A 15,446-nucleotide genomic window follows, 5' to 3' on the forward strand; every position below is an offset into this window, starting at 1 on the left:
CTCACTGTTCATTTATGACACGTACTCTCTCCATATATCATGCACTTGCACAGACCTTTGTGCAGAGCTTCCCTCTCCCCCCTTTTTTGAGTTACGTCATTCAGTGATGGGAAGAGGAACTCCCCAAATTGCATGTGTCCGATGCTTGAAGGAGCAAAGCGCTGTGAGGTGCGGCGGACAGAAGCCTTTCGCCCACGGAGCAGTTTGGAAACACAAGCCAGGCTCTGTTTCCCCAGTTCGATGAACTGTCAGCTGCCGCCACCGTGGGCCATAGGCTTCTCCTTTAGCGGGAGCAAAGCGGACCTGCACACGAGGGGGCAGGCCCCGGTGGCCCACGGAGCACCCTCAGAGTAGACTTTGTGCTCGGACACGGCCGCCAGGGCCCAGTGGCTGGGAGCAGCAAGTGCATCTAGAAGCCGTGAGCGGGCAGGGAGTCAGGGGGTGTAGGCATCATTCTGGCTCTGACTTCGGGCCACTCTCTCTGGGTTTGTTTCCTCAACTGCCAAGCGCCAGGCAGCATGACCCCAGAGAACGTGCAGTGAACGGTTATGTCATTCCTACAACTCAGCAAGAATTTGAAGTCCTTGCTTTGGAAAAGAAGTATTATTAAGAAATGAAGCAGAAGGGAAACAAAAGCATGCCCTCCCACTAGTTGGTGTTTCTACAACCACAGACTGGGTCTGAGTACTGTACTGTTTGGTTTCCAAAGGGCTTCTTTACTTTTTCTCTCTTTTTTTTCTTAAGATTTTCTTTATTCATGAGAGACACGGCGGGGGCGGGGGAGGCAGAGATACACGCAGAGGGAGAAGCAGGCTCCCTGCAGGGAGCCCGATGTGGGACTCGATCCCGGGTCCCCAGGATCACCCCCTGAGCCAAAGGCAGGCGCTCAACCACTGAGCCACCCAGGCACCTCTGGGCTTTACATTTTCACACTGACATCAGGATAATTTGCAAACCTGGTTCAGTTACTGGTTTGTATCCATCCAAGTTCTAAGATGAGTGTAAAGTAGTAGCGGTGACCTGTAAACATGGTCACGGTCTTGGTCTCAAATACCTACTATCTGGCCAGTGGCAGAAAATGTGTGCTGACCTCCGTACCAGAGTGTAACCCAGTAGGTCAGTGAAGAGTTCAGTCTTTCTCTCTCTCTCTCTCTGTCTCTCACCTGTAAGCTTTCCTTTCAAACCCGGCGGCCTAGTGTCTAATGTTGGTCATCCATCCTGCTGACTGGATTATTAAAATGACGATCGCTAACCCTTACCGAGCACTTGACTTTATGTGTTGGCCTGTTCACTGCTCCCAAGAGAGGAGGTGGGCACTGCTGCTGGTGGCCCCGCTCCCCAGACCCAGCTCTCACTTGCCTAGGGACACACTGGTCCAGGGGGCAGGCCCTGGATTGCGCTTTGACCTCCACACCCCTTCTGAAAAGTTCTTTGCAACCTCACCTGCCTCCTGCCCAGGGGCTCTTTCATAGATTTCATTTCTGATTTTCAACCTTACGCTCAGTTGTGACTCTACCAGGTGATGAGCTGTACGGCCAGTGAAAATGCACATTTGGAATCCGATTAGTCTTGGCGTCCTACGCTCTCTGCCATTGTTAATCAACCGTGGCATGAATAATGGTCGTGTTCTCAAAAGTGATACCGGGGAGAAAGGTCATTGACAGCGATGCTGGTGTTCGCCTTCCCTGCATGCGTAACCTGAAAGTGGTGGCAGGAGGATAGAGCACATCCTTAAAAGCTTTCGTGCAATTAATTTTTAGTTTTGTCTCTTGTATATTTAACTGAGATGTCAGTTAAGTGATATGATTACTCATGTAGCATGGGACACTGTATCAGGGAAAAGTACTGGGAGTTTATGTATTTTCTGCAGTGCTACATTTATTTGAGTGGCTATGTTAAGAAAAGAGTGACCCGGTGGCACAGCGGTTTAGTGCCGCCTACAGCCTGGGGTGTGATCCTGGAGAGCCGGGATAGAGTCCCATGTCGGGTTCCTTGCATGGAGCCTGCTTCTCCCTCCGCCTGTGTCTCTGCACGCCCTCCCCCCACATAAATAAATAAGTAAGTAAGTAAATAATAGATTAATTAATTAATTTAAACAAAAAAGAAAAGAGTGACACTCCACCAAACAAAGACAGTTGGCCTAGAGGCACCTGGCTGGCTCAGTCAGTGGAGCATGCGACTCTTGATCTCGGGGTTGTGAGTTCGAGCCCTACGTTGGGTGTAGAGATTACTTAAAAGTAAAATCTTAAAACAAAACAAAAGTTCATCTGTCTGTGCTGGTCCCAGACTCAGAGACCCAAGTTTCAAAGATACTTGGTGCTCTGAAAATTTCTTCTGCAGTTAATGCAAAATATAAGCAGTTTTCTTAAAGCAAAATCTTAAATGCTTTGGACAGGGAGGTGGAAAAGTTTCAATTAAGGTGAAAGTTCCAGTTGATTAGGACTTAATTCCCGTGGCGTTCATCGAGCTGCCTCCGCTTGCTTCCCTGAGTGTCTTCCTGATATTAGTAAGTTCCTAAGGATTCAGGACTTACTTTGCCAGTTCTCCGCCAAGGTGGAGAGAATTTTGTCCTCCCTATTTGTAGACTCGTGAATTGGTGCCTGACCCCAGTGTAACACACTGCTCTGCTGTGTGCAGTGGTCGCGATTCAGGGGGTGATGGTCGGGGAGGTGTCAGAAAAGCCAGTTTCTATAGCTCTTCATTTGGGAAAGTGCCAGAAAGGTGTATCGGGGTGCTTCACTGCAGGTTTTTCAGCAGGTCTCCATGGTGGGGGTGAGGGAGAGGCCTGACCCCCCAGTCGGGGCAGTTATCCAAGGATCAGGAGCAGCTGCTGTGTCCTGGGCAATAGCCATCGGCGCACATGTAGCTGCTGAGCTCCGCAAACATAGCCATCCGGACCGTTAAGCATAAAACATGCTGGGTTCCAAAAATCTAGACAAAGACGGAATGCCAGATATCTCGTTAATGTTTACAGATCGATAATGTTGAAACACTATTTTGGCCACAGTGGAGTGAAATAAAATATATTATTAAAATTTAGTTTACCGATTTCTTTTTAAGATTTTATTTATTTGAGAAAAAGAGAGAGCATGAGCAGGGGGAGGGGCAGAGGGAGAGCAGGGAGCCCGATGTGGGACTCGATCCTAAGACCCCGAGACCACAACCTGAGCCGAAACCAAGAGTCAGGTGCTCAACCGAGCCCCAGACGTGCCCACCCCCCATTTTTCTTAACGTAGTTACAAGAAAATTAATAATGACCTTGGTGGCTCACATTCTGTCTCTTCAGTGTTGGTGTTGAAGGAAGGGGGCTGGTTCACGGTCTTTTTCTTGTACGTTAAATTTTTCTAGAGAAATCTTCCCGTGAAGAGTCACTAACTTTTTCTTTCTGTTTGCGGAGCACAGACCACAATAATTTGGGATGCCCACACAGGAGAAGCCAAACAACAGTTTCCGTTTCATTCCGGTGAGTTGCTGATTTTTCTTTTTTTCTAATTCAAAACCAGTAATTCCTAGTCCCAGGAGACGTCCCCTGAAGTAACGTGGGAGCTGGCTGGAAGGCGCGCACGCCGCGGCCCCCGAGCTCTCCCGGTCGCAGGTACAGACGCCGCGGGCCGCGCAGGACTGGCAGGTCCCCGGCGAAGCGACCCCGAGCCGGCGCTGGCGTCTCCTGTGCCCGACGGGGAGGCTGCGTGGGCTTCCCCGCGGCCACACCGTTGCCCAGCTCCCCCGGGGGCCCCCGGGACGTCCCAAAGGCCCTCCCTCGACGGAACACCCGGGCCGCTGAGGAGCCCCCAGGCCCCGAGCCGGCGACACGCGGGGCCCTGGCAGGGGACTGTGGGCGTCGGGCCCGGGGAGGCAGACGGTCCGCGCAGGCCCCGTGGGCTCCGGCAGGCGCAGACGCCGGCCCTATCGGCCGGGGAGCGTGGGGCCGCGGGCCCGTGGAGCTCCGTGTTCCCGCCGTGACGCGCAGCCACGGCTCTGGCCCTTGGCCTGCGCCTCTGTCGCTTGGTCAGGCCACGCCACGCGGGGCAGCCCGCGGTCTGGAGATGCCGCGCTGCACCTGCTGCTTCATGCCCGTGGCGCCGCGTGGGGCCTCCTAACGTGGGCCCGGGTGACCCCCCCCCCCCCCCGGGCTATTGGAGACTCCTGGCTGCACGGGGCCGACGCCCCTCCCTCCCTCGGCAGGACGTGCGTGTCCGACTGTGGCGTCGGCGAGTTCTGGCGGGCGGTGGCGGTGGTGACGCGCTGCAGCCCCGCGCTGGCCCCAGGACCTCGCGCCGCTGCCCGTCTCTGGGCCCACGGAGGGGCTGCACGCGGGGGACCTGGGCCTCCGGGGAGCCGAACGGTCCACGAGGCAGGACTGTGCTCAGATGTGTGGACCCAGGCTCCCGTCACTCCACGGTACCTCAAGGAGCAAGGGGACCCCGCTGTCGCAGTTACCCTGCTGCTTCGGAGCCGGAGCCCGTGTCTCCCGTGGCTGTCCTCCTGGCTTGGGCGCCCCACCGGCACGCCTGTGGGGTGCCCGTGACTTTCATCGTTACCGTTGCCTTCGTCGGACACCACTGATGACGTGGACGGTGCTGAACGTGTTCCAGAATGTGTGTTCTCACCGGGAAGGAGCGGGGCTCCGGACGCAGGCGGCTCGGGGTTCCAGCCTGTGTGGCGTGCGGCGGCAGAGGCCGTGTGCGTCACACGCGAGCTCCCGTTAGGCGACTACCCGTTCCCGTCGTGGCAGCACTACCACGGCCCGGTTCCAGGACGTTTCCACCACCCCGGAGGGAAATCCCTTCTCCGATAAGAGGCCGGTCTTCTTCCCTCGGCCTCTGGCCCTCCGGCCTCCGTGGATCTGCGTGTGTTGCCATCTGCTGGCCACTCGTGCTCCAGGCTGCGTATCGAAGCCAGTAGCCAGTGGGACTGTCCTTCCTGGTGGCTTTCCAGTGCGTTGGCATAAATGCCAGCAGCGTCCCGACCTTTGTTGTCACGGAGGAGACAGTAACAGGTTCAGAGCCCTAGGCCATCAAGCGTGCTCACCTCTGTGATTGGAGGGAATTCTGAAACCCAGCTCTGGGTTCTACTTTTCGGAGAACAATGTGCCCAAGATAAACATCAGTGAGGGTCCCCAGACACTTTCAAGAACTGATTTATGGGGCACCTGGGTGGCTCCGTCAGTTAGGTGTCTGACTCTTGGTTTTGACTCAGGTCTTCATCTCAGGGTTGTGAGGTCGAGTCCTGCATCAGGCTCTGCGTTCAGTGTGGAGTTGGCTTGTGCATTCTCTCTATCCGCCTGCCCCTCCCCCCCCAATTATAATCTTTTTTAAAAATATTTTATTTATTTATTTATGAGAGACAGAGAAGCAGAGACACAGGCAAAGGGAGAAGCAGGCAGGAGCCTAATGCAGGACTTGATCTCAGGACCCTGGGATCATGACCTGAGCTGAAGGCAGATGCTCAACCACTGAGCTACCCAGGCATCCCAATTATAATAAATCTTTAAAAAAAATCATTCAAAAAAATAAAAATAAATCATTTATGAAGCTTTTGAGCAGAATGTAGTATTTCCCAAAGCATTTCTAACACTTTATGGAAGGGCTTTCCATCGCACCGGCCCGAGAAGACCACAGACCATGTGTTTTTTATGTACTGAGAGACCTTCTCACCTGTAATTTTGCTGCCTGCAAGGTAGACCCAAACCCCATTGCTGGTTCACTATGTTCCAGGTGTCATTTCCTCTTTTCTTTTTCTTTTTTTTTTCTCTTTAATGTTAAGCAGAGTGCTAGAGACGATTCAGGATGGAAAGATGAAAGAAAAGAAAATGTGCTCTTTTTCAGGGTAAAACAAAGATAGAGTGTTTCATTTATTTATTTTAGATTTTTCTTTATTTATTCATGAGAAACACTGAGAGAAAGGAGACACAGGCAGAGGGAGAAGAAGCTCCCTGCGGGGAGCCCGATGCGGGACTCGATCCCAGGACCCCGGGATCACGCCCTGAGCCAGAGGCATAGATGCTCAACCCCTGAGCCACCCAGGCACCCCGAAGATAGAATTTTTAAGGAGGACCCTTCCGTAGCATTCAGAGACTCCTCATTTGATGGGCTGATCTGAGAACTTGCTTTGCCTTCGTAGGCTTCCCCGTGAACGCTGGTAGGGCCACCGTCCGTGACCATCAGCAGGAAGCACGAGCTCAGAGCCTAACCATGCGATACCACTCAGCAGTAACAAGGACACATTATCAATAAATTATAGGTGACACATAACAGCTTGATAGATTTCTACTGAGTGAAATGAGCCAGTCTCCAAAGGTCACCTGCTGTATGATTCCATTTATATATAACATCCTTGAGATGGTGAATGTTTAGAATCGGAGAACCCACGGGTGGACCGGAGTTTAGGGGTGGTGCCGGGAGGGCTTGGTGTGACTATGAAGTGACATGAGGCAACTCTCGGACGATGGGATGGTTCTGGACCGTGACTGGGCAGGTGGTGGCACAGAGCTGCCCGTGTCATAAATGGCATAGCCCCCCACCCCAATGCTGTACCAATGTCAGCCTTCGGGTCCTGCTATTGGACTGTGGGGCCACAAAAGGCAACCATTGGGGGAGCCTGGAGGAGCAGTAATCTCTCAAAATTAAGCTTAAAAAAAGAAAAAGCAAAGCCCGGCTGCGCCTGGAGTGGCACCGATTATTGAGGCTCACGGGCCCACATGTGGGCAGGGGGTGCACGCAGGCCCCCAGAATAGCTATACCTCGTTACCTGTCGCTTAGCTACACTGTGTGATGGTGAGATCCCACGGAGCAGGGCCCTGGGGGTCCTGGTGGCAGGGGCCACTCACAGTGGGGCCAGCCGCCCAAGTACAGATGGCAGAGGTTAATTTTTACAACAGTTGCTAGGCCCCGATCGGCCTGCCAGATTGTCCCGTTTCCAAGCATATGACCTGCATGTCCTGACTGCAGCGGGTGTGGCCAGGATCCAGGACGTGGCTGGTGCGGCGTTGTCAGCAAGCAGCCGGGGGCTTCGCTCTGGCTCGTGGGGTCGCCGCCTGCCTTCTGCGCGCACGTGGAGGCGTGCCGGGAAGCGTGGGGCTTCCGAGAGCGCCAGCGCTCGCCCTGCACCGCCGCCCCCCACGGCGCCCGCTCGGGCTGCACCGAGCACTCCCTGCCTTGGAGGACAGGCGCGTGGGGAGGGCTGAAGAAGGCAAGGGCCGGTGTGACCATTAGCCCTCCTGAGCCATCCGGATTCTTCTCCCAGTCCAGCCCGGACTTGTCGTGGAGACAGACACGAGACGGGGTCACGTACGGATGTGTTGATGAAACCTGCACGATCACAGGCTGGCAGGGACCCACCTCCTGGTCCTGGAAGCGAGGACGTGTCCGAGCAGGGAGGCTGGTGGTGTGGCGGGACGTCGGGGGGAGGGGGCGCTGCGGGCAGGGAAGCCCCGTCACCATGCCCCAAACCCTCCACAGAGCTCTCACGGCCACCCCGCCCTGGGCCGGCCCAGGGGGCAGTGAGGGTGTGCGTGACGCGTGCCGAGCCCCGGGCCCAGTCTGTCCCCACGGGGATAAGTACCGTCCAGTTGCCGGGATGGTTAAGGTGCTGCAGGAAGATTTTTCTTTTTTTTTTTTTTTTAAACAAGGTGTCTGTGCTCGCTTCGGCAGCACATATACTAAACAAGGTGTCTTGAACACAGGCCATGAGACCTTTTTCATTTCCTTTTCTGTCCTCCCCATCTAAAACAAACCAGCCCGCCACAGTGACACTTCTGGAAGCAGCAAGGTGCACGAGGTGGCAGGCAGCGCGAGTTGTCACCCGGCCTCTCTCACCGTGTCGGGGGAGCGGGGACTCGCGGGCCGGGGGCACGCCAGCCCCCGCGGGGTCCCTCGTTCCCCGCGTGGAAGCTGAGGTTGTAAGGGCAGTGAGGATGAGGCTGCCTCCGCCCTGGGACCACTTGTGTCGGGTTTCTAGATAAGGCTTCTCGACGATGCTCGTCGTCGTTTGAAGTCAGCCGAGCTCCGTGCCCGTAGTAACCGCGGTGTGCCCCGTCTTCCCTGCCCGGCAGCCCCCGCTCTCGATGTCGACTGGCAAAACAACACTACCTTCGCCTCCTGTAGCACGGACATGTGCATTCACGTCTGCAGACTCGGCTGTGACCGCCCTGTCAAAACCTTCCAAGGACACACAGTACGTATGAGTGCGGAGCTGGGGCCCCGGGCCCCGACGAGGTGCTCGGGGCATCTCGGTGGTGGGTGAGCCGGGTGCAGGCAGTCGTGGCGGGTTGCGGAAGCAGGGAGCGAAAGGGCCTTGTGGGGCAGGTGTTCGCTGCACCCTTGGGGAGTCCCCATGTGTCCAGCTGGGGCCACCCCAGCTCCGCGCTCCTGGGCCCTAGGAGGCGTGCCCCTGGGTCGTCCTCTGCGAGCCCTCAGCCCCCCTGGCTGCCCCGCGCTGCTCAGCCTGGCCCTGGGCACCCAGTTCTCCGGGCTCCTGGGCCCAATGTCCTGCACCCCCTCATCTCTAGGCGAACCCCCAGGCCTCCCGTAGCTCGCCCCAAGCCTGCTCCTGGGCCACCTGGGCCTCCTTCCTCTCCTTTCTTCCAGCCTGCACTCTGTCAATACTGCGTGGAACACAGGGGTGGCCTTGTCACCTTCTCCACTTCACAGTGTCCAAAACTCTGTGTCCTTAACCAGTAGCAGGAACGTAAAATTCATCATCCAAACCGGAGCACTTAGGAGTGGGAAATTAATTGGGGAATTAGTTGTGAGTGTGGAAGGAGCTCATCATTAGGCACGTGTGGGACCCTCGGGGGCAAATGGGCTGTAGCGAAGCTGCTGGAAAGCCACGAGAGCCACGGCCTCGCCCCCACATTCCTCCCCACTCGCCAAGCCCAGCGTCCCGTCCGCCACCTGCACACGTAGGCGCGGTGAGCTCCTTTCCAAACGCACGTCCCTTGGGGTGCGTTGGCCCTCCCCACCCAGGACCAGCGTCAGGGTCACCCAGTCCCCAGAACGGGGCGGGGGGGGGCTGTTTGCAGCCTCATTCCTGTCTGCCCCCCAGCGCTCCCTGCGCCTGCACTGCAGCATTTTTTTGGCCGGCCACGTGCTCTGGATTTCGGGCCCCTCGCCCCCCTCGAGGTGTATTGCCCACCGTTGCACTTGTACTTCGGTGTTGATGTGTGTGTGTCCTTGTGCCTCTGGATCCCGGCCTCAACCGGGATTAAACCCTCTTGCACATCAGAGGTCTTAAATCTTTGCCTTGTCCCCCACCTGCTCCCACCTCTCCCACCTGCACCCACCTGCACCCCCCCCCCCCCCCCCCCCCCCCCGCGTGAAAGGGGATGCTCCTACCTATGCATTCAGACAGGAAGTAGCCATCGTGTGAAAAGTATGCGGGAGAACGACGTTCAAAGGCAGTTTTTAAATGACCGCGGTCTTCTGGTTTTGCACTGCCCTTATTAATTAATTAATTCTACGTAAATTCCCTGGACTCCCTTCCTAGTAGGGATTTCTCTTTTCTCAGGGAAGCGTGGCTGAGGGTGCTGGTCCCATACGGGGTATGGCCATGCGCTTACGCAGACGTGGGGGGCAGGGTAGGAGAAAGGGAGACAGGAGGCAAGTGCGGGCGGTCGGATCAGCTGCCGGCAGGCGGGCGCTTCGTGGCACCCGCGGGGCACGGCTGCCCCCTGCTGGAAGGCTGCGGTTCTGCTCACCAGCCTTTCTCTTAAACCCGTTGCTCTCTTTCAGAATGAGGTCAATGCCATCAAATGGGATCCTTCTGGAATGCTGCTAGCATCCTGCTCTGATGACATGACATTAAAGGTAAAGCCGTCTGAAAGGATGGGCGGTCTCGTCCTGGCCAGCCCCGTCCTCGTGCAGAGCTTGCATTCACTGCTCCTCTGCTGAGGATTTTGTTCCTGGCACTCTGCCTGCGCCTGGGCTTTTCCTTTTCCCCGTTACTAACGAGATGTCGCTGGCATGCAGTTAACTCCTATCTGTCTGTTGAGGCCCCTGCTGAGACTCCCTTCCCCGTGGCCTTCTGCACAGGTGCAGCCCCTAGCATGTTGCCCGGCTCTCTGTCTGGGCTTTTTCTGGCCGGCGACCTGCTGACCGGGCAGCTGCACTCCCCGCTGGGCGGCAAGCTGCCCAAGAGCTCCCGAATGAGTGATGCGAACCATTCTTGGCTGGACAAACGGCATTTGCTCACATTGTTCCTGTTATGTTCTCCAGATCTGGAGTATGAAGCAGGACACGTGTGTCCATGACCTTCAGGCTCACAGCAAAGAGATATACACCATAAAGTGGAGTCCTACCGGGCCAGCCACCAGCAACCCCAATTCCAACATCATGCTAGCAAGGTAAAGGGCAGACGGCCCACAGCCCGGGCCCGGTTCCTAAGAGCAGCCTTGCTCGCTGTGTGGCCGCGCTAGCCGGGCGGCCAGCAAGAGTTACTCGTAACCAAGGAGAACAGGACATTCTGCTAGGTTGTGTTGCAAACCTTCCAAACTAGACGCAATGATTAGCTCACTTTGAAAGCGCACACAAGACTATAGGGTGAGGCCTACGTAGAGGTAAGAATTGTTTTGACCATGAGGTGGGTAGGAAGCACTGGTTCTGTGTCCAGGCTTTGAGCACTTGGCTTTCGTGAAGGTTTCTGTTAAGACCGAGAAAGGAAACGGAGTTCGGATTGGACGCTGGGCGTGGTTACTTGGTTCAACTTGGACCAGCAGGTGGGAGAGAATGCTGAGCGAGGACCCCCCAGCTCTAGGCACACCTGACCCAGCCACTTACATAGTGAACCCCCTGTGACAGCAGCATCGAGAGGAATGGAATGGCCAGTCAGGCCAGAACTGGGGTGTCCCAGTGCTCAAGGGACCCCATTCAGGACGTGACGTCCTACTACTCTAGGTATCGTGCTTTAAAAGGAACATTCAGAAAACGAGCTGAGGAGATTCTTAGACTGAGTGCCGGGTAACTGGGGGTCTGGAAGCCACAGGCAGAAGCAAACGCGGGTGTGTGTGCTTTGCCTGGAAAAGAGGAGACTCGAGAGGGATGTTTCGTTACCAGAAACAGCCGTGCGCTACTTCTTGCCGTTTGAGAGAGCGCGGAAATATGGGCACGAGGCACCCTTTTGTAAACTGAGAGGAACCTCTTGGTTTGTGCATCGTTGTGGTGGGGTGGGCAGCCTCGCCCTGCAGTAAGGACTCGACCCAGGGCCATCTCTTAGAAAGTACCGGAAGGGATTCCTATGTCGACTGAAGGGGCTAAAACCAGAAGAACACAAAGGCAAAAATTCTCTTTTATTTCAAGGAATTGTCCTAAAGCCCACTTAAATTACTGCGCTAAAGAACACAGTACAGGGATCCCTGGGTGGCGCAGCGGTTTGGCCTGCCTTTGGCCCAGGGCGCGATCCTGGAGACCGAGGATCGAGTCCCACGTCGGGCTCCCGGTGCATGGAGCCTGCTTCTCCCTCTGCCTATGTCTCTGCCTCTCTCTCTCTCTGTGTGACTATCATAAATAAATAAATAAATTTAAAAAAAAAAAAAAAAAAGAACACAGTACAGTTGGTTGTGATGGCCTGGACGGTGTGTCTGTGTTACACGGTACCCGTTATGAGCGTGAATTATCCTTGCGGGCAGCAGGTATAAAGGGAATGTACCTGTTGAGAGACCGAGGACAGCTGTACTTTTAAATTTGAAAATAACTCCCGTTTGCAGCTCTCCACAGTGCGATCGCGTATCTGGACGTGATCGTATTTTAATTCCTGTCGGATTGAGTCGTATTCGCTCAGTTTGCTGTTTTTCCAAATTCCTGGGACCATTTTAGTTGCTGACAGTAGATGTTATCTTTTAAATTGCGGGAGCCCTTTAGAAAATGTAGTAAATCTCCTATGAACGTGTTTATCATTCACAGCAGGTAGGACATGCAGGGAGACATTAATGCGGATATCAGCTTGTTTCCCTACTAACAGCACCCGAAGGAAGGAAGGAAAGGATTTGTTTGAGAGCTGGGGCCTTGTTTCAAGGTGTCTGAGTCACATTTTGGAAAAGGCGTGCCCATTTATTGTCTCTCGAAACGTAAAAGCTTGGAAAGAAAACCTCATGATACGTGTTCCGCGTCTCAGGGAAATAGAAACCAGCGTGTTTCCTGTGCTGACCTTCTGTCTCCTGTCCTCCTAGTGCTTCGTTTGATTCTACGGTTCGACTGTGGGATGTGGAGCGGGGCGTCTGCATCCACACGCTCACCAAACACCAGGAACCTGTCTACAGCGTAGCTTTTAGCCCCGACGGGAAGTATTTGGCCAGTGGCTCCTTTGACAAGTGTGTGCATATCTGGAATACTCAGGTAATGCCCCGGATTCCTGTGACCGAATCCTTTGCGAAAGTAACCCCCGCGGTGTTTAGGGTGCGCCAGGCTAGGAGCGGCGGCGGCTGCAGAATCTGTGCTCGGGGATGAGTCGCCTCAGTCGGAGCCTTGCAGCCAACCCTGCCTCCCCGGACAGGCCCCAGGCTCGTGCTGCCTGCTCTGTGCTCCGTACAGGCTGAGGGTCTCCCCCACAGGGGACACCCCATCTTCTACTTGTCCTGAGTTCCTGGCATCCAACCTTCTACCTGCCTCATCCTTGTCGTGCGCATATGCACCTCCAGAGCTTTCCGGGAGCGCCAGCTGAGTGGGCTGCGGCCAGCCCTGGCCTCTCCTCTGCACCCCACCTACACCTGTAGCTCCACGGAGCAAATCAAGGAGTGCAAAGGGGCGTTGGGTTGCTGTGCTCATGACATGCACCGATGGAGTGAAAATATTGTGCTTGGGTAGCAAAGGCTGTGTCAGTAATGGATTGTCCTGTGGTCAGAACGAAAAGGAGACCATATTTGATTAAAGGTAGCCACCGTGGGGACCTCTGGCCATACCTGAGGACCACAGAAATCTGAATATAAAGAGTAGAAAAGAAGGGCGGGTAGGAGTCCTTGAAAACAGCCAGTGACCCGTTTTGTTTGATCTCAGGATGGCTCCGATGGCTTCCGTGCCCCCCTTTTATTCTGACCTACCTTCTCCATTCCCTTTAGCCCAGTTGATGTTCGGGTGGGTTCGCGTGCCCAAGTCCATGTCCCCTTGTGGCAGGGTGGGTGGCGGATGAGCCGCGTTAGCTGGTGTAGGGGTGCAGGAATCACCACGACCTCAGGCTTCCCGGGGCTGCCTCCCATAAACCACACGCTCTCGCGGAAGGAGACACGATGGTGGGCCCTGCGTGGGGCCAGCCTGACGCCGGCTGAGCCTCCGGCCCTACTGGGCCTCCTGGAAAACACATCCCAGGAACAGCATGCCACGGTCTATTCATGAAACACTGGCTAGAAGCCACGATGGATGGATTTGTAAAATGACAGCGCGATCGTCAGGTGCCGTCTACCGCCAAAGTCGTCAAATCCCATCCCCCCCTTGTATAAATCACAAAACTCCTTGAGACATTTTAATTTTTTTTAAAGATTTTATTTTTTTCAATGTTTTGTTTTGTTTTTGAGAGAGAGAGGGAGCGAGAGAGCCTCCTAGTGGGGAATGGCAGAGGGAGAGGGAGAAGCTGACTCCTCCCTGAGCAGGGACCCTGACGGGGGGCCGATCCCAGGACCCCAAGATCATGACCTGAGCCCAAGGCAGATGCTTAACTGACTGAGCCACCCAGGCACCCCTGTTTATTTTTTCTTTTTTAAAAAAGGTTTTATTGGGCAGCCTGGGTGGCTCAGCGGTTTAGCACCGCCTTCAGCGCAGGGCGTGATCCTGGAGACCCGGGATCGAGTCCTGAGTCAGGCTCCCTGCGTGGAGCCTGCTTCTCCCCCTGCTTGTGTCCCTGCCTCTCTCTCTCTCTCTCTCTCTTTGTGTCTCTCATGAATAAATAAAATCTTTAAAAAAAAAGTTTTATTTTCTTAATTGAGAGAAAGCAAGAGACAGAGCATGAGCTGAGGGGAGAGAGAGGGGGAGAAGCAGGCTCCCCACCGGGCAGGAATCTTGATCCCCACACTGGGATCATGACCTGAGCCAAAGGGAGACGCCCAACCACTGAGCCACCCGGGCGCCCCTATCTATTTATTACTTTTTTGAATAAAACCTCCACCCAACGTGCAGCTTGAACCTACGACCCCATGACCGGGAGTCCCATTCTCTACCGCGGAGCCAGTCAGGTGCCCCCTCTTTGAGACACCTTAAAGCTCACTCTAAACCTCAGGGACGTGAGTACCCTCGCTAAATCTAGAAAAGATGCCTGACAGCACTGCAATGTCCCTCGCCCTGTGCCACCTGCAGGCCCAGCTGCCCTAGCATGCCCAGCGCCCGTCAGCGGCAACCCAAGGGAGGCCCGACCTCCTCCGCCACGGCCGGGCCCACGCGGTGGGGTGCCCCCGTCACTCAGGCTCCCGGGGTGGGAAGTCTGAGAGGCACGTATCTGCAGCCGCCAGATAGTTTTCCGAAAACTTTTAATTTGGGTCTGACCATGTCCGAGAGCACGTGCCCGCGCTAGGTACTGGATGACGAGTGCCCGCTGTGCCACATGCCCCTTCGCGTCCTAAGTAACGGCTGCTTTGCTTTGCTTTGCAGAGTGGAAGTCTCGTGCACAGCTACCGAGGCACCGGCGGGATCTTCGAGGTGTGCTGGAACGCCCGAGGCGACAAAGTGGGCGCCAGTGCGTCCGACGGCTCTGTAAGCAGCAGCTCTGGCCTGCGGGGTTGTGGAGGGGCGAGGGCAGAGAGGGGGCAGGCCCGGCGCTTGATGCCAGGAGCGCTCGCAGGCCGCGTGGCAGCCCTGGTCTCCGAGGGCCTTGCTCACCGAGGTATGGGTCGAACGTGTCCGGGGGCCAAGGAGACGTCTCGGCTGGAGCCCATTGGGCTGGCACCATCCGAGACATCCTGGCCTGCATTTTCTTGAGCACGATGATTCTGCCCCGGTGAGGACGCTGGGCAGCGTCTGGAGGCCCTCGCGGCTGTCACTGCTTTGGTGGGGTGGGGCGCTCCTGGCGCGTGGCGGGCAGGGGTGCTGCTGAGCCTCCTGCGATGCACAGGACGGCCCCCACGGCAGGGAAGTACCCGGCCCTGCGTGTCACTGGTGCCGAAGCTGAGAAACTTGTTCCTGTCGTAGTTCTGTGGCTGCGCTCCGTGCCTGGGCCCTGTGGTGGTAAAGGCACGGCCTTCCATTCCATGGGTCCCACGGGTCCCATTCTGGCCCCATGAGATGTCTAGCCTTTTGATTCCTTCCTGCCCTTGAGCTTGCCATGAGCTCCGGGGCTGGGGGGGCGGCAGTGGACTGGCTTCCGAGCATCAGCGTGGGCCCCGGATGTTCCCATGTGCTCAGGCTTGGGCGGTCTCCTGTCCCGTCGTAAGCGTCCACCCCATCTGTTCCTAGCGTTGCCCTTTCTTTCTCATCCATGGTGTCTGCCTGTGGTTGGTGGGTCGGTCAGATGCTCAGACGCCAGCCTCTCGT

General features: G+C 55.9%; 1 protein-coding gene across 3 annotated transcripts in view; it reads left to right on the forward strand.

Annotated features, from left to right (window-relative positions):
• The window catches only part of TBL1X (transducin beta like 1 X-linked), a 212,303-nt gene that overhangs the window by 193,281 nt on the left and 3,576 nt on the right, over positions 1-15,446 (forward strand). For all 3 annotated transcript variants that reach the window (XM_038586785.1, XM_038586782.1, XM_038586783.1), the window contains 6 exons: positions 3,403-3,463; positions 8,054-8,175; positions 9,732-9,806; positions 10,215-10,342; positions 12,164-12,329; positions 14,568-14,669. In XM_038586785.1, the coding sequence (XP_038442713.1) occupies positions 3,403-3,463; positions 8,054-8,175; positions 9,732-9,806; positions 10,215-10,342; positions 12,164-12,329; positions 14,568-14,669 (654 nt within the window). The remainder of the gene's footprint in view (positions 1-3,402; positions 3,464-8,053; positions 8,176-9,731; positions 9,807-10,214; positions 10,343-12,163; positions 12,330-14,567; positions 14,670-15,446) is intronic.

The sequence above is a fragment of the Canis lupus genome, chromosome X (genome assembly GCF_011100685.1).
Source record: "Canis lupus familiaris isolate Mischka breed German Shepherd chromosome X, alternate assembly UU_Cfam_GSD_1.0, whole genome shotgun sequence".
Classification (NCBI taxonomy): Eukaryota; Metazoa; Chordata; class Mammalia; order Carnivora; family Canidae; genus Canis; species Canis lupus.